This window comes from Myotis brandtii, unplaced genomic scaffold (genome assembly GCF_000412655.1).
Source record: "Myotis brandtii unplaced genomic scaffold, ASM41265v1 scaffold416, whole genome shotgun sequence".
NCBI classification, from domain to species: Eukaryota; Metazoa; Chordata; class Mammalia; order Chiroptera; family Vespertilionidae; genus Myotis; species Myotis brandtii.
The window spans coordinates 142074-161280 of NW_005365989.1; the positions used below are offsets into that span (position 1 = coordinate 142074).

At 38.0% G+C, this 19207-nt stretch overlaps 1 protein-coding gene across 14 annotated transcripts in view; it reads left to right on the forward strand.

Moving 5' to 3' along the window:
• Positions 1–19207, forward strand: part of RAB27B (RAB27B, member RAS oncogene family) — a 130404-nt gene that overhangs the window by 85959 nt on the left and 25238 nt on the right. The window contains exons 2-5 of one of the 14 annotated variants that reach the window (XM_014545607.1): positions 4398–4464; positions 11398–11469; positions 11789–11851; positions 16703–16733. The exons of 3 other annotated variants lie outside the window; for them this stretch is intronic. In XM_014545607.1, the coding sequence (XP_014401093.1) occupies positions 4398–4464; positions 11398–11469; positions 11789–11851; positions 16703–16718 (218 nt within the window). In that variant the 3' untranslated portion in view covers positions 16719–16733. 10 more of the 14 variants (XM_014545603.1, XR_001363543.1, XR_001363544.1 and 7 more) reach the window with 10 other exon arrangements.

The following is a 19207-nucleotide window of genomic DNA, read 5'->3' on the forward strand; positions in this document are numbered from 1 at the left end:
GGAGGATGAGGCCCAGAAATCAGGATTTTAAAAAGATTCTCAGGTGATTTTAATGTGAAGCCAAGGTTGAGAACCACTGCTGTAGACAGAGAGGTCTGCATTTATCTATGAATTTAACAGTCACCATGGGGCAGCCCAGGAGAATGAGAAAGGTTGGAGCCTCCAACCCACCTGACTACTCTACTTAATTAAATAGACCTGGAACTGCCCCCTCCAAGCCTTTACTCTTTTAAATATCCATGCTCACTTTTATTTGTTGATCCATTCTCCCACTGGTGCTAAGAATTTTCTGATAAGATGTGGAGGAAGGTACAAAGTATAGGCTCAAATAGTGAAATTTTAAGGAAAACCAAAACTATTCAGCAAAAGCTTATAAACTCCTCGAAACCTTCACACATATATTTTATGGGTTGATTGTTGATGCCCAAATTCTTGAGCTTAATTTGTCCTGATTTTTTAATTAATTCAATTATTAACCTAACACTTGTCAGAATTTATAAAAATAGTTGTTTATGGCTGTTTTATAAACATACATTATCATCAATTTTTAAAAAAATATGTTTTTATTGATTTTTAGAGAGAAGGTTAGGGAGAGGGGTAGATATAGAAACATCAATGAGAGAAAAACATCATCCATCAGCTGCCTCCTGCACACCCCCTATTGGGGATCAAGCCTGCAACCTGGGCATATGCCCTGACCAGGAATCGTACTGATGACCTCTTGGTTCATGGGTCCACACTCAACCACTGAAGCACATCAGCTGGGCTATCAGCAATTTTTGTACAGATATTTTTATATTGAGTCTTGGGCCTTCATATTGCTAAAATATTAGATGGGGAAAATTCATGTAACTTATTCATAAATAAATGTACGTATATTTCCACAGGCTCTAGATAAGGAGACATTGAAGTAAGAACAGGCCGGTGACATACGGGGGTAGGGGGAGTGGGAGGAGAGAGTGAGGTCTTGAGAAAACTGAGGGAAAAATTTTTTAACCATTATAGTTTGTAAAGGATATAAATGATTCAATTTTTGTAATTTTAAAATTAGGAAGAGAAAAAAAAAACTTGATTCAGTTAGATATAACAAATGCAATTAAATGGAGATGCAATTTGATTTATTGGAAATAATATAAGTTTTATGCAGATTACTGGCAGTACCTTATGAGGATGTAATACATTCGGGAAAATATCTATCAAATCGAATATATTCAAAAATATAAACAATAAATTTTATGGTATAGTTTGGGGTGATAAGCAGTAGGGAACTGGAGGGAGGTAAAATTAACATAAAATCCTCAATTACTCATAGCTTTTGAGACATATCCTTGATGGTGTAGATAAAGCATTTTATGCAGATTCTTTAATTTTGTTCTTTCAAAGAAAATGCTCCCTTTTATAAGGGATAAAGAAGAAAATAAACAGAATATTCTGGCGACAGCACAAACACTGCTAAACAAAGATGGCGCTACAGACAAAAGGAGCCATGGTCTGGCCGACAGCGTCTCAGGGGCACCGTTTTCAATGACTCCGGAGTTTATTTTTTAAAAGTGTGAATTTGGAATAGTAGTTACTCAAGGGGGTTGATGTACGATGGGAGAAAGCACAGATATGAACAAGGCAGCGCTACCCGCAGCACGCCCTCCTCTAGTTGGCCTTGGGCTGGAGAGGAAGGTACCTGCCTTCCCACCTCTCCGATCCGGACCTGACAGAGGCCATGATGCCTGCAGACAGAGACCGTGATACCTGTTCAGGGAGGCAGAGCTGGCTTCTCAATAGGATGAGAGCTTTTGGTCAACTGTTTCTTAAATTATTCACTTTAAAGGTTGTTGAAGTATTAGCTTTCAATTGTCATGTCCAACAGAGAACCCCCTTACCCTACTCCTGACCCCCTGCAATATGAAGAAGGAAGGTCACTGGGAATGTATAGAATGTGCAGGCCACAGTAGATTTTGGAGAAATCTTTTCAAAACCATTCACGACAGAAAACGAAACAGCCCTCTAACATAGTCCTGTCTCTGATAAGCTGTGAAAATAGGACTGGTTTGATAAGTTCAGTGACATTCTGCTTCTCCCTGACAAATATTTACTCATACTTTTAAAATAAGAAATTAACTAAATGCAGACTCAAGCTAGAAACGTAACTACTTAGATCCTTTGTAATTTAGCAGAGTCCTCTTCACACATAGACCATCACGCATGTATTGTATGAAGACCCTCAACTCTAAAGGGCAATTAGCAGACTCCTAGGTTATGGTCACTTTGTACACCGTCCAGAAGCAACCAAACAGAGGTCAGTCGTATTACAAAATATCTTCCCTTCTATAAAGGAATGTACTAGTTTATTTAGAAAGAAGACTCCCAATTTGTTCTAAATATGTTTACACTTGTGTAAGTGGCATTTATGAACTGACCTGGAGCGGAAGCACTGCAGAAAGTGAAGAATGTCTGTATATTTACTTAAAAACCAAGGAAGTACTTATGAGTGTGCCATGTTTCATTGCTTGCTGACGGATGCTAGTGTAGAAAAGTGCTTACTCACTGCTCTCTCTCGTTGCATTGACTTCCACGCCCCAAACCAAATCTCCTGACATTAGGAATGCGTGTCTGAAAGACAGTGTGGTGGTGTCTTGTGTTTAAAAGCAACAGGCTGTGGATTCTGACAGATCTGGATTCGAACCCTGAGCTTGCCAATCATTGGTTGTGTGGTCCTGGGCAAGTTAACTAACTTTTCTGTGTATCAGTCTTTTCATTTGCAAAACCCCCAGATATTTTTGTGAGAATTAAATTAATTAATGTATGTAAAGTGCTTAGCACAGTGATTATAGTGATTTCAACCTTTTTCATCTCATGGCACACATAAACTAATTACTAAGATTCTACGGCACACCAAAAAAGTATGTATTTTGGTGATCTGACTAAAAAATAGGTATATTTTTTATTCATTCACAGCAGACAGCTATTGTGTTGGCTGTCATTTTTTTAAGTTGACAATCTAAGGGAAAAGATGTCAGTGCCCCTGACTAAATAGTCAGGTATTGCAGGTTTTAAAAATTCTTGCAGCACACCGGTTGAAAATTGCTGGCTTAACATAATAGCAACACAACAGGAGGTTGCTAAAGTTACTAGTAATTCCAGTTATAGTCTAGCAACTCAACAAATGGTTAATATCTACTTACATCTAACTACACTGAAAAATCAGAGTATACTAGAATCAAGTATTTGGGCAAATTCCTATCAGCTTTGTTTTCTAAGTGTACCATATATATCTGCTTTGTCTCCCTATAGTGATTCTTAACTCCTATTAGAAATTATTTATTTTTAAATTTTATAATTATATTTGTTCTAAAAATAAGTAGTACATTCTGTGGTCCAAAATTCAAAAGGCGTGAAAGTATACAGTGAACAGTATCCTTCCTTTCCTTGCCTCCCATCTAGCTCCCCTTCCCAGAAGCAAATTTTCCAAATCTATTTTATACCTACATAAATAAACAATTAGATACACTTATTCTCCTTTCTCCCCGCCTTTTATTTTGCACAAAAGTTAGGACACTATTTAGGGTTTTCAAATGAAATACTTGACATCCAGCTAAATGCACAATATTTGGGTCTTATACTAAAAATTTAATTGGTGTTGTATCTGAAATTCAAATTTAACTGACTGTCCTGAATATTATTTGCTAACTCTGGCATCTCTAAATTACTATCCTACTGTTTGGCATCTTATTTGTCTGCTTTTGTGTTTGTTTGTTTGTTTCATTTTAGAATCATCTGGGATGGTTTTAAACCTCCTCTCCCCAAGCCACACACTCCAGATCCATTTTATCAGAATGTCTAGGAATTGTACTTGGACAGCAGTATTTTTCCCCCCAGTGATTATCTTTCAGTGATTTAATTGAGGAACAATTTACACACTAAAAAGCACACCCATTTTAAGTGTATAATCCCATGTCCATTGACAAATGCGTACACCTGTTTTTACTTAACAATATATTTTGGCAAGCACTCAAAATTGTTTCTTAAAGTATAAACCCTTTAGAGCAAGTATTATATTCTATGCTACTTTTTATAGGACTTGAGCACTTTATAAGTGTTTCCAATAAATACAGGTTGACTAGGAACAGAGTCATTTATTGCAGTCATTATTAAGTGGTTTTTAAAATTGATTTAAGAGCAAGAGAAAAATAGCCATTTGTTGTTCCACTTATTTATGCAATCATTGGTTAATTTTTTTATGTGCCTTGACTGGAGATCAAACCTACAACCTTGGAATATTGGCCAACACTCTAGTCAACTGAACTTCCTGGCCAGGGCCTCATTATTTAGGTAATGCACAAATTGAGAAATGTTATTAATGGGTGTTTGCAGTTGCAATACTAATTAAAAATAAATTACAGGATTGCAAAGAAGTTGTTGCCAACAGATCCATCTCCACGTGTGCAGTATCTTCGAGTTGGCTGAGGGGTAAGCCAGGTTTTCTACATATATGTGGGACCCCATTATTTACACAAGAGGGATCTGGGACTGAGGTTGAATAAAATTTTCAGGCTGTGTAGCTAGTCAGTAGAGGAGCTGGGATTCGAACCATGTCTGACCCCATAGCTTGCTAGGGTCACATCCTAATCTGGCCTAATTTTGAGATTACCACCTTTCTCAACAAGATTCCGAAACTCCTATACAGTGGGGCCTTGATTTACGAGTGTCCCGACAAAACTCCTATATTTGGAAAAAGATTTGGAATAGCTGTTTTTGTTTCTCAGTGGGTGACTTCTTCAGCCAAAATGCCTTCTAGAGAGAACCAGCAAAAGAAACCAAACAAAAAGATTCGGAATAGCTATTTTTGTTTCTCAGTGGATGACTTCTTCAGCCAAAATGCCTTCTAGAGAGAACCAGCAAAAGAAACCAAACAGGTAAAATTCCTTTGGGCTCAAGTTTCTTTCATCTCTGTAAAGCCCTTACAAGATAGTTCTGGATTTTGTTTTTGTTCACCTGTCTTGGATTACCTAAGCATGAAGGGCTTATGAAAAAAACGGAACGAACATAATTACGAGTTGTGATTCAGGAGAGCAAGCAGTGTCTTTTGCCAATGAACCTTATCTTTTTGCTCAGATCATGTGTATCTCTCATACCCCTGTCTTGATGTGTGACTAAATGAAGGAACTGAATTAGAACAGTAGGGGTGCATATCTTATTTCTGCACATGCCAAATATTGTCTTTCTCTTCCTTTATGGATGTGTTTTACGAAATGCATGATATAGAAACAGACCACAAAACCATTCCAGTTTCTGCAGCAGAGAACACAATGTGAGTATCTGTTTCAAGGTCATTTCCTGATATGGATATCTTCCAGTAAATTTGAGGCAGATTCAGAGTAGAAACTGAATTCAATTCATGGCTTAGCTTCTTGCCTCTGTCTCCATTTACAAGACTTAGAAAATTTCTTGCATATAGTTGATCTTCAGTAAATGTTTGTTGAACTGTCTTGACATTCTCTTTTAAAAGTGAGGATATACTACCTGGTTGGTGTTGCTCAGTGGTTGAACATTGACCTATGAACCAGGAAGTCATGGTTAGATTCCCAGTCAGAGAAAGTGTCCGGGTTTCAAGCTTGATCCCCAGTAGGGGGCATGCAGGAGGCAGCCGATCCATGATCTTCTCTCATCATTGATATTTCTATCTCTCTCTCCCTCCTTCTCTCTTTGTCTCTGAAACAGTAAACATATTTTTTTAAAAATTAAAAATAAATAAAAGTGAGAATATAGTATTTTCTGGATAGTTTGGCTAAGTGAGTACATCACTAACAGTTAGCAAAAAGTTGATGAGAAAGAACTCTCTAAGGTCCTGTGAGTTTCAGAGAGAGCTTCATGCTTGGCAGTCCATGGCAAGTGTGGACTCAAAAAAAGACATCCAGGAAACCATAATTTGAATGATTCCAGTCGTTTGGAATTGGGTTTTGGCTCAGAATTAAAAGGAAAATGCTGTGATAGCAGCAAAGAAATTATAAGTATAGTTTTCTCTAAAGACTCTGAAAAAAGAAAAAAATGGAAATTAGGTCAACTTCTTAATGTTGTATTCATTCTCTTTTAAAAAAATATATTTTATTGATTTTTTACAGAGAGGATGGGAGAGGGATAGAGAGTTAGAAACATCGATCAGCTGCCTCCTGTACACCCCTACTGGGGATGTGCCCACAACCAAGGTACATGCCCTTGACTGGAATCGAACCTGGGACCCTTCAGTCCGCAGGCCGACACTCTATCCACTGAGCCAAACCAGTTAGAGCCATTCCCTTTGTGTTTTTATTTAATTCTTTGAATTGGTCTGAAGTGTCTTGATTCTGTCTTTTTCTGAAGTATCACAGTCATGCCTCGTAGGCCATTCGGTAGGTTCTCTCCATGTCTGTTACTGTTAGTACACTTTATCTTGGTTGAAGGACTAGCCTTTATACTATGCTCAGAATGATACATAGCTCTTCTCAGGAGTTTATAAAATTCCCCTTTATCCAGCCCAGGCCTTTTATTATCTGACTTCTAATGTTTTCATCTCATTTCATCCTATTTATTCAGACCACTTTCATTTGAATTTTTTGGTAGCTTTTTGCTTGTGGCTTCTCTTACATCTGGAATCCAGTAATACAAATATGTCTTTATAAGTTCTAGCTGAACAATTTGGTATTTCTCCTTTACTCCTCACCATTTTATTGCATCTTGTTTCAACACATCTTTAGACTTAGTGTAGTAGCAAACATTCAGATTATTATACTAGTATATTCAATTAAATGCCACTGGTAAAGGGCAGAGTGGTTTTCCCAACTTAATTATTTACAATAGCTTTTAGAATCTGAAGCTCGACCAGTGTGAGCCGAGACCAGCCACAATATGGATATTTAGATTGTGTTATGAAGTGTTTAAGGCCAGCCAGGAACAAAATTTCCAGGGAGGGGTTATAGGGGTTTGACTTTGGACACCCCCACCTCTTTTCTCAGTGTCCCTCCATCTGCCCATTGACCTTATTCTACTAGGTTTCCTCTCTATATTCCCATTAAGGAATTTCATTAATACAAATATGCCTCGTTCTAATCTTTGCTGCTTTTTCGTAATCCATTTAACAAAATATGTTGTGTCTTTTTTAACCAGGTACTTTACTAATGAAAACTTGCCTTGGAAGACATAGGTTTAGGTAACTGTGGGAGGTAATGAGTTTGATGAGTTAACCTAATCAACACTAATGAGTGAGCTAGTTAATATATTATCTTCTTGGTTATTTCTTGCCTTAATATAGTTAAAGCTACTTCTTTTCACTAGATCAGTGGTCAGCAAACTGCGGCTCTCGAGCCATATGCGGCTCTTTGGCCCCTTGAGTGTGGCTCTTCCACAAAATACCGACTTCTGCGCATGGGCCATGAAGTTTCAGTTGCACTGTATGTGCGTACCCGCACGTGGTATTTTTTGGAAGAGCCACACTCAAGGGCCGCATGTGGCTCGCGAGCCACAGTTTGCCGACCACTGCACTAGACCCATAAGGAATGTCTATTGCGTGAGGCTCCCATAAGGACTTCAGTCATCATGGCTGAGCAGATGCTGGGATCCAAGAAAGTCTTTATGTACACCTCCAGAAACTGTCTACAGAGGCCACTTTTAGAGAACAATTATGGGGGGGCGGGAATATAGGGAAAAAAACAAGAGTTTTTTTCTAGAATTTTGTTTTTGTATCACATAGGGGAAGATCAACCATAACTTTATTTTAAAATATGTGGGGTTTGAGAAATAAAGCAGGTAAATTATAAATTTTTCTAATCTTCCAAAAGTTCTCTAGAATATAGGTTCTGAGTATTCAACTTCACTGAAATTTGTCCACAGGAAGACCTGCCTGCAGAGTCTCATATCTTATGGAGCAATTAATTAATTATCCTCTGTCCAAGGATCAAGTCCAAAGTGAAAACAGGGGCTCAGTAGCAAACGTCATCCTTCCGTTTACAGAGAATGTAAATGGTATTAGCATCCTATGGTGATGATGCTTTCTGGAATTTTCCTGAAACAGTCACCCATTTTTTAACATTTATAAACAATAACCAGGGAACTTATATGCACATATGCATGACCCATAGATACAGACAATAGAGTGGTGAAGGCCTGGGAGGAGAAGGTATGGGCTGAAAGGGGTCAATGGGAAAAACAACAACAAACAAAGGGGACATCTGTAATACTTTCAGCAATAAAGATACATTTAAAAAAAGAAACAAAATAATGTGTTGCCCCATTAGGAGCCTTGCATATGGGATCATAGAAAGGAGGGTTTTGGCCAATGAGTCTCCTGCATGAGATTCTGTGGTACTGCAAGTTATAATGAACAAGAAGAAACACAGCACTTTGTAAGGCAGAAGGACTTCGGGTGTTGTTTTCAGTTTGATGGGATGCCATTGGAAAGGATTAGGCAGAACAGTGACGTGGTCTGATTTACAGTTTTCAAAGAGAACTGCTTGTGATGTGGTGAATGGATGGGGGAAAGGCAAAACTGGAGGCCTGAAGACAAGTTAGGAGGCTCTTACGAATTGCAGTGACCAGACAGTTTATTCAAATTGGAACCCTTCTGAGAGTGGAAGGAGATGCCATTTACAGAACAGGAGGCGAAAACTGGGCATGTGGTCAGCATACCAGGGCATGCGGTTGCTTTAGCTATTGCGGTTGTTGGGGTAGTGGGACCTTTTATGCCATTTTATTTAATCCCACAATAAGCTCTATGGGCCCAGTGCATAGAACATGGTGATGAATGTTTATTGGGTGAGTGAGTAGATGAGTGAGTCTGGGGAGGTTAGTATCCTTGCTTTCTAAATGGAGTTGTGCTACAAGCAGAATGTGAAGCCTAATTTTGATTATATATTCCATACTCTTTCTCTAATTTCTTACCAATATCCCTTTATTTTTGCTTCTCATTGTTTCTAAAGTGTCTCACATGTATTTCCATGTTCTTTTTTTCATTTCCTCCTCTTTCCTGGGTTTAGTGTTTTACATACAGAGGTTCTGTAAATGTGTTTGCTGTACTAGTTTTTATCAAAAGCAGAAATCTTAGAGGTCATTGACAGTGTAGAGTCCCCAGGCAACTTCTTGATCTTCCCTTTGAAGCACGCTGTGCCACATTTAATGCACAACTTCATAAGGCCTCCACCTGGGCAATCTGTCAGGGTCCATAACAACACTGATGGTGCCCTAATGTACCACTCACTTCTTATACAAAGAACTTCCTTCTCTGTCTTCTTCTGCCCATCCAGGAAATTAGCACCACCTTACTCCCAGGTAAAGGGAGCTAGGCATCATTTCTGTAGTATGCCACCCCTCTTTACAATTAGAGTAGTTTTTTTTTTTAGAAGTTAGATGCTTTTTAAATATTTTTTAAATTTAATTTCAGAGAGAGGAAGTGAGAGGGAAAGATAGAAACATCAATGATGAGAGAGAATCATTGGTCATCTGCCTCCTGCATGCCCTCTACTGAGGATCTAGCCTGAAGCTTGGGCATGTGCCCTGACTAGGAATCAAACCATGACCTGCTAGTTCATGGGTCAATGCTCAACCACTGAGCCACACTGGCCGGGCTAGGGTAGCTTTTGCCCATTAGAAATCTTGCTCCAAATTCTCAACAAAAAAGGTAATCTCACTTTCCTACTTTGAATTATGGGCATAGAAAAATTCAAGTGTGTATATTTTACAAAGTTTGTATTGCAAATTATATCTATGTCTGGCTTACTCCATAAACATTCAAGCAGACGTATTTTCTGATAAGATCAGGTAAAATAAAAGACTGGCTTTAGGGAATGGGTGCACAGTCCACTCCCTAAAGACCTTTCCATGCTTGATGTACCTGTATGCATATGTGCATGGTGTGTGCGTGTGTACATACATGCCTGTGACTGTGTGTTCATTATGACCTCGCTGATCCTTTGCAATCAATACCTGATGTAACCCAGTCAATGCTGTTATGCTGGAGAAAAAAAATGTTCCAGCTTGCATTCTTATACTCATTCCTCAGACTTTATTTTACTTATGTGTATTGCATAAGAAATTGTAAACCTACTCACCATGACATATAGTATATCACTTGCTGACATTTGTAAAATAATTTGATTATTCAACAAGGACACCTTACCTGTAGTTGAATTTATAAGACTAGTTTCTGGCCCTAAATGGTTTGGCTCAGCAGATAGAGCATCAGCCTGCAGACTGAAGGGTCTCGGGTTCTATTCCAGTCCAGGGCACATGCCTGGGTTGCGAGCTCGATCCCTGTTGGGGGGCATGCAAGAGGCAGCCGATCAATGATTCTCTGTCATCATTGATGTTTCTATCTCTCTCTCCCTCTCCCTTCCTCTCTGAAATCAATAAAAAAAAATAAGACTAGTTTCTGTTTTAGATCCTAGGGAAAGTCAGCTCTTCTAGAAGTTGGAAGAGTTTCAGGTATATAATATCATAGCCCCACCTTCTGCTTAATTGGGGGAAATAAAATGGACTTAATATTAGCCTGTGTTAGTCATTGTATAAATATGAACTAGAAGATCAGTTACTGATGTTATCAGAGAAGGGAAGAGTCAACTTTATTCTCAAACATAACCTCCCCAATAGTCAATGGAATATTTACCTTAATGTATTTAACAGAAATATATAGACACAATGAATGTGAAACTTCTTTCTTTATTTATGTAACTAGAACTTATACTCCTGAAATTTAATATGCAAGCATTTAGCTTTCATAATTTTGCTTCTCATTGTAATAACAGTACCTACCAACCTGGGCTCAGATCTCAGCAGGAAAGCTTTGAGTTTAGCCAGAAGGAACCGTACACTTGCAGTTAAGCTCACTGGAACCTTAGGAGACAAGACAGTAAAAGAAAGATAGGTGGATTTTTCTGTTTAAAAGCTGATGACAGTGATATAGGAAGGGCATTCTTTGATGTTGAAGCAATAGATTGATTCCCAAGAATTTCTTGAGGACATAGACCTTCATAAATTGGGCAGTGCCAGATAAGCAAATGTATACTTTGTGACAGATGCTTTATTGTGATTCTTTTCCCTCTCACATGTTAACATTTACTCTCAGTATTTTGACTTAATGTAGTAAATTATGATATCTGTCCTTTTGTTAAAAAATACCAGAAAGTAATATGTAGATCGTTAATGGGAAAGGTAATGTTTTCTCTTGGGCAGGAATGGACTTCAGGGAGGCCACCATGCAGAGATGAGATACAATGTAAGCCAATCCGAGTTCTTACAGCAACTCAGTGTAGAGTGACTCTGGAAAGTACAGGCAAAGCTAATTTCATAAGAACTGACTCATACCAAGTCTTAGCTTATGAAAACTCCAACTCTTGGCATTTATTTCTTTGCTGAAATCATGATTCTTTTTTTCAGTGAGCACAGTCACTGTGGGTTGGAGCAGTCAATAGAGTATGTTTCCAACAAAAGTCCCTTTCTCAGTGCTGTGTAAGTCTGGGTAGCAACCTTATTTAAGTATAATTTCAGTAAACTATACACACTTTTGAGTATTTCTCATGGCTTTTCTCAGCCCAAAATTATGATTAACCTGAAAATGTGTGCAAGTTCTAAAGTTACAGAACACGGTAGAGCCATGGTGCCCTGCCAGGATTCTCTTCATGATCAGACCTTAGCAGGCTCCACGCCAGGCACTGGGAAGCTGCCTGCTGCTCCGTCTGATGAGACGTTAAAATGTACCAAACCGCTGGGAAAGGTGGGCATACTGTAAATGTCTTTGTGCTAATGATGACTTTTCTTTTCTCACCAGAACAGCTGGGGGTGAAAGTTGTCAAAGACAAAATTATAAATGTTTTATATTGGAAAATGCCAGGTGAGTTTAAGACATGGTCAACTTATTAGGTTACTGCCAGGAAGTAAACAATAGACTCATTAAAGCTGTAATTAGTCATTGTTGACATATTTTCGTTTTTATCAGGGCTCCAGGAGGGATAAAAGTGAAATAATCTAGTGCTTTGTTAAGCAGAGGTAAAACCAGCTTTTTAAAACTCAGCCATGCCTTTTCCTTGGGATTTCTCCACCACCATTTTTCTTTCTGAGGAATTTGTTGACTTCATCATAGGCTATAAAGTAATTTGTTAATGGATTAATTATTTTGTGGTTTTGTTACATTGTATCATTAGTCAAAATGTTTTGGTTTTTTATGGTTCCTTATTTCTTGGCAAGTCAAGAGTGGAGGGGGAATTCATGGCGATGGAATGCATTGAGCCAGGGGTTTTACATACTTATAACTACAGATAAAGACCATAAGAGTCAAGGGTTAAGTAATTTGCCCATGGCTACATGTTGGGTAAATGGGTAAAAGTAACTCAGGGCAATGGACTCCAATAGCTACCTCTTACCAGTTCACCACTGTCAACCCTTGATCCTGCAGATCCAACCTCAGCAGCCACGCCCCCAGAATGTGTCTTGTGCTTCTAAGCCAAGTTTCCTATAGCCAGTGACACTGGGTACACATTCCGCCTGCAGGACCAGTGAGTGCTCTGCTCATCCCAGTCCCTCTTTTCTTCTTTCCCTACCAAGTTCCAGCTCTCATCTCACCTCCTCCATGAAGCCTTCCTAATTACTTCTGCTCCCACTTGTTCATCCTTTATGAGTTTTTCCTTCTTCTCTAAACACCTTTAGACTTAAAGCCCTAGATTTTCTGGTGTAGACCTCATTTTAAATAACTGGTCAGATAAAGAGACTTAATGTTTGTTTATTTTCTCTCCCACATAAGGATTAAGAACCATGTGTAATAGTCTTCCTTATTTTCCATTCAGCCTCTTATCATACATATTGCAGAAATAAAATTCCAATTTAGAAATTTCTGTTAACTTAAGCATCTACATAATGTAAAGATCCCCTGTGAGACAAATAAGCACTTCCTTTGGACTAACTCCATTCTTTGTAGATATAATCTCTCTTTTCCAACATTTGCTAAGCTTCTTGTTAAATATCAGCTAAAACAATGACCAGCCAACATTCTTTTTTTAAAAAAAGAGGTAATGGATTTCTTATCTTCCTTATTCTTGGAGTTACCTTATGTTTAAGTGAGAAAATTATAATAATATGGCACATCTTATTTTCATAGATATGTGCCTATGAACCCATAGATGCTATCTAACTTGGCTTCCTTCTATCTCTGAGAGGCAGACTTCATGGGCAGATTTTGGATTAGTATGTCCTTTCTCAGATAATGAAGTGAAGCAAAGCAGTAAAAGTTGTCATGACTTCCTCAAAGCAGCAGCCAGCTGGAACATAAGCCAGTTTGCAAGATGATTAGACCAACGTCTGAGAACTTGTCAAAGCATCTTTTAAATGAGCATCTCTTTAAGTTAAAACCTTATCTTTTTTTTCTACATGGAGACATTGTTTAAGAGTAGATGCGTCTGTTTATACATATACACTTAATGTCCTTGGACATGTCACATAACTCAACAGAGCAAAGAGATGGGTTGACTGAAAAGGAACTGTCCTGTGCCTTGTGCTGGTTGGCCCATTGAAGCAGGTGACTATGGTGAAAAAGGACCCATCTTCCCAACGCGCTACTGTCTTAGGAGGAGATATGCCTTCATGAATGTGGCACACTCGTCACTTCAGTTAGGCAGAGTATAAATTAGGAATCAGTCATTGGCAGTGAGGAGTCTCTGGGGTAAGAGGAAGGGCCATGGTTCTCAAACTTGGTTCTGTATTGGAATCATCTGGAGAGCATCCAAAGATACTAATGCTTTTGTATCACCATTAGAATTCAGGTCTACTTGGTTTAGGGTGTGGCCTGGGCATCAGGGAGTTTTTATTTAATTTTTATTGAATTTATTGGGGTGACATTGGTTAAGAAAATTATATAGGTTTCAGGTGTACAATTCTATAATACATCATCTGTATATCATATTGTATGTTTGCCACCCCAAGTCAAGTCTTCTTCCAATCAACATTTATCCCCCTTATACCCTGTACTCCTTCCCCCTCCCCGATTTTTCTTTGGTAATCATCATACTGTTGTCTGTGTCTATGTTTTGTTTTTGTTTTGGCTTAATCTCTTCACCTTTTTCACCCAGCCCCCCAAATCCTTCCCTTCTGACAGCTGACCATCTGTTCTCTCTATCTACAAGTCTGCTTCTATCTTGTTTGTTTATTTATTTTGTTCATTAGATTCTACATGTAAGTGAAATCATATGGTATTTGTCTTTCTCTTACTGGCTTATTTCACTTAGCATAAAAAGCCTCCAAGTTTGAGAACCACTGAGTTGGAAACCCCTTTTCTCTTTTTACTGATAGGTCTCAAGAAGACATTGGCCTCTCAGTAGAGACTTCCTAATCTGCTTTATTATATCACAAGGTTTTCCAGCCTTGAAGAGATATAATTTGTATCAAAGATTCTTTAAATATAAGGCTTTGCAGAATTTTAAGTATTTTATATTTCTTTCTCTTGCTCCCTAGCTGGAGTTTTGGCTAAAAGACCTAGGAGAGCATTAAAGAAAAGTATGACTCCCTTATGGAAAGTAAGTCATGCAGCCCCCTTATAAAGACAAGCAGAAAAGCTTTCCAGGTCAAATACTAAATCTTTCAGAACATTCTTGAAGCTTAATTTATTTAATTCGAACGTTCATGCAACATCATCCATGCATGTATTTAGAGTGAGTACAATACCATCTTGGGAGCTACCAATTGTCAGGGAAACAAAATTTAGGATATGTGAGGGAACAAAAGTCACATGTAGCTGGGAAAGCATATTAATTGCATTGTAATAATGGGTTTCAGCAGCAGAAGGGACCATGAGCTGGGTGCCAAGCTCTGCTGATGCCAGTCAGCAAAAAGAAATTGCTCTAAACCGTAACAGGATCAGGTCAGATAAACTAACTCCAGTGGGTTTTCTACACTAGAATGAGTTGAGTTGCTGGAGGGGGTTACACAGCTCAACCTTCTGGAGGACCTGCCTAGAGGTGAAGAATGATGATGGAGAATGTAGTTCACAAAGCTGGCTGCTCTTCTGTTGTAACTTAGCAGGAAATTTAAACTCCAAGTTCCAGGACATGGGTGTAGAGAGTCTGTAGGCTATTCTGGAGAGGCCCTGGAATTCGTATTTGTAAATCCCCACCAGGGATATTGATGACCAGCCAGGGTTGGGTCCCACGGGCTAACATATGCCGTCAAGTTTCATTCCATTGGTATTTCACAGGGTCCTGGTAACTGGTCTGCCCTGCTGTTTCTCAGTGAGTTTCAATTACTCAGTCCTCATTGTGAGCACATTTGCTCAGCACATGGGCTCTCAGGACCCTGTTAAATGATAAATATTTTTACAATAATAAATTATTTTATTTAATTAGGTCATAGACTATATTGATTTCAGGAGGGTATTATTGTTTGACTATGCAGGGCACCATTAGTAAGTGGCTTCATTGTAAACAAGTATGAATTAACATCTAGCTAAGACAAATCAATTACTTTAAAAATAAAATACAGTATTCTTACACTGTTGAGCTTTAAAAATAATAGCTTTACTGAGGTTTAATTCACATACCATAAAATCCACCCTTTCCAAGTATATAACTCAGTGGTTTTTAGTATATTTGCAAAAATATGCCAACATTACTATCTGAAGCCAGAACATTTTCATCATCCTTAAAAACAAACAAATCAAAACAAACAACAAAAAACACTCCCCATACCCATTAACAGTCACTCCCATTGCTCCTCTCTGCATCCCCGGCAAACACTACTTTGCATTCCGTCTCTATGAGTTTGCCTATTCTGGATATTTCATATAAATAGAATTATAAAATACATAACCTGTTGCTTCTGGCTTCTTTCACTTAAGCATAATGTTTCCAAAGTTCATTCATGTTGTAACATGTATCCGTACAGCATTCTCTTTTTATGGCTAAGCAATATGCTATTGTATGACTATGCTATATTTTATGTCTTTATCCATTGGTAAACATTTGGGTTATTTCCACTTGGGGGCTATTATGAGTATTTGTGTACAAGTTTTTGCATGACATATGTTTTCATTTCCTTTGGATATAAGCCAAGGAGTGGAATTGCTGGGTCTAACGGTCACTCTATGTTTAATTTTTTGAGAGAGTGCCAAACTGTTTTCAGAAATGGCCGCACCATTTTACATTCCTACCAGTGACATAGGAGAGCTCCATTTCCACACATCTTTCCCAGCACCTGCTTTGTTCATATTTTTATTATAGCCATCCCCGTGGGTGTGAAGTGGTATTTCATTGTGGCTTTGATTGGTACTATTCTAATGACTAATACTGTCTTAGAATCTTTTCACATGCGTATTGGGAATTTGTATATCATCTTTGCAGAAATAGATTTAAATCCTTTGTCCACTTATTAGTTTGGTTATTTATCTTCTTATTTTTGAGTTGTAAGAATTCTTATGTAATCTGGATTCAAGTTCCCTATATTATTCACAAATAGTTTTGCCTAGTCAGGGGGTATATTTTCACTTGTTTGATATGTCTTTTTAAGCACAGTAAGTTTTTCATTGTGATGAAGTATATTTCTATACTTTTTTCTTTTGTCACCGGGTTGTTGGGTATTATATTTAAGAAACCATTGCACAATCTAAGGTTATGAATATTTACTATTTTTTCTAAGAGTTTCATAGTTTTAGCTCTTACACTTAGGTCTATAATCAATTTTTCATTAATTTTTACATTTGTAGTAAGACAGCAGTCTAAATTCATTCTTTTGAATGTGGCTATCCAGTTGCCTCAGAAGCATTTGTTGAAAAGACTATTCTTACCCATTGAATTGTCTTGCCGCTCGGGCCATAATTGACTATCAATGTAAGAATTTATTTCTAGACTCTCAATTTTATTCCATTGATCTATTTGGGTGTCATTAGTCTGTGCCACACTGTATTGATTACTGTATCCATAGTAAGTTTTGAAGTTGGAAAGTATAAGTCCTCAAACTTTGTTCTTCTTTGGGCAAGATTATTTTGGTTATTCTGTGTCCCTTGCATTTACATATGAATTTTAGGTACAGCTTATAAATTCTGGCCAACAACAGTTAGATTTTGATAATAAGTTAAACCTATTTGTTGCTGGGTTGTTTTCAAGATTAAACATGTTAGTCCTTAGTACTTAGTGCTTAGAACAGTAACTGATATATAATAAAGCAATACAACTATTCTTAGCTATCATTCTGTTATTATTTGAGTTGTCTCAGATATCCCATTCTAATCATTTGATGTTTTGTTATTTTTAAGTGCATTTGTGTTGTGTGTGGCATTTTCCTCTTCATAGTCACAGATATTTTTCTTTGGTAAAACTTATTATACTTATATGTAAATTCTGTTAATTGGTACATTCTATTGCCTGAGTGTAATTCTTACCTCTCTGAAGAAGCAACCATAAAATCCTATATTGTAATAGAGTAGAAAAGCATCTATGAAGTTTCTAATTATTATTTCTAAATGTCCTGAAGTTTTTAAATTAAGAGTACCATCTAAAGACATTCTTATTCCAATCCATAAAAAAATTATTCCCCCATTGGCTTAATACACACTGTAAGTTGGGCTAGAAGCCAACCTCCCCTCCCCCTTCAAATCATTGATGTGAGCTGAAGACTGATGTGTACATTTTAGTGAAAGTTCTTTGATTCACTTGCTCATCGGTTACAGGGATGTGTCAGCACCCCCAGGGCTTCCTTTGGAGATTTTGGAGGCATATGCCAAAACCCTGCCTTAGAGTTGAGAAAGTTAATGTTAATCGCTTAAAACCATCTTGCAGTGGGTGTGGAAATACTGCAATGGAACATAAAACAAACACTTCAGTCTGAAGCCGGAAGCTATAGGCCAGTTCATTGTAAGACCCTCTTAGCTGGATATCAGGATATTTAAGCAATCCTCAATGTGGTTATTGTGTGACTCTTTCAAAACTGGGATTTGTGAGTTGAATTAAGTTATACAGGAGATCTGCTATGAAATAGTTTTCCTTTCCATGGCTCTATCTTAGCTATACCATGTCTATTATTTAATTTTATAGATATTAAACAATAAAGGCATATGCCTGAAGTGGGATTCTCAACTTTCTAGCATTTGATATCAATAAAGGTTTTAATTTAAAAAAAGAACAAAACAAAACAACAACACAGAATCACTATAAGTGATATAGAAAATGAGATGTACAGGGGTAGGCAAATGTAGGTTTACAGTTGTATGTGAACCACAGAGTTTATTCTTGTATTATTTATAAACTATTACATCATTTTCTATATGAACAAAAATAAACCTACTTTTGCCAACACTTGTATTAGTCAGACAGAATGTTATGCAATTGTGGGAGCTGGCTCGGCAGTCCATGTAAGCCTGGTGCTTTTCTGTTTCGTGTTGTACCTGACGTCAGCAGATCCAGGGTCAGGAAAGAAAGATGGATATGGAACGGGGGAGAGCAAGGAGTCCACAAGGTCAGACTGAGATCCAGGAGGATGCCTGGAACTTGCCTGGGTCTCTCACCACCTCTGACCTCTATGGTGCAAATGACCTGTCAAAGGGGCTGTGCCTTCGCCGTGGAGCTATACACACACCCAGCCTAGGATTCAGAGAAGCTAAACAAGGTCTTTTGGGAGCTGTAGAAACTGAACATCTATTTTTTCCCTGTGCCAACAACGTTAGCTGACAGATCAGTGACAACATACGCGAGCTCCAAAGCCTGTGCTCTCAGCGTGACCCTGGACATACATTGGGTTTCTCTGAATCTGAAACAACTACTTTATTTTGTTTCTACCGACCATTTACTCATCTGAAGCCCAAAGCCTGCATCACTTTGACTAACCCTGAGATTTGGGGCATATCTGCTAACATGTTTTTAAGCACACATCAGTGAGGGGTTTGCTTTCTCTACAGGGGTATAGGTGAGCTTCAAGGGATAATGCTAGGCCATTGCTCTCCTGTTCTTTTCAGCAAGATTCTATTTAGAAAACCTGTCGATATTGTGCTACAACTGAGGACAAAATAGTTTTTTGCCTGGCTGGCTCCTGCTGAGCTGTAATGACCCAATAGTAGAAAGATACATGAATGGATCAATGTTCATAAACAGAATAATTTAAAAGTTTTTTCAATTCTAGTAAAAATGTCTTAGATCAGGGAGCAGCCTTATCCTGACCCTAATTACAAAGATTATTGGCAAGCTGCAGGGATCTCAGTAAGGGTACTCCTTGAGCA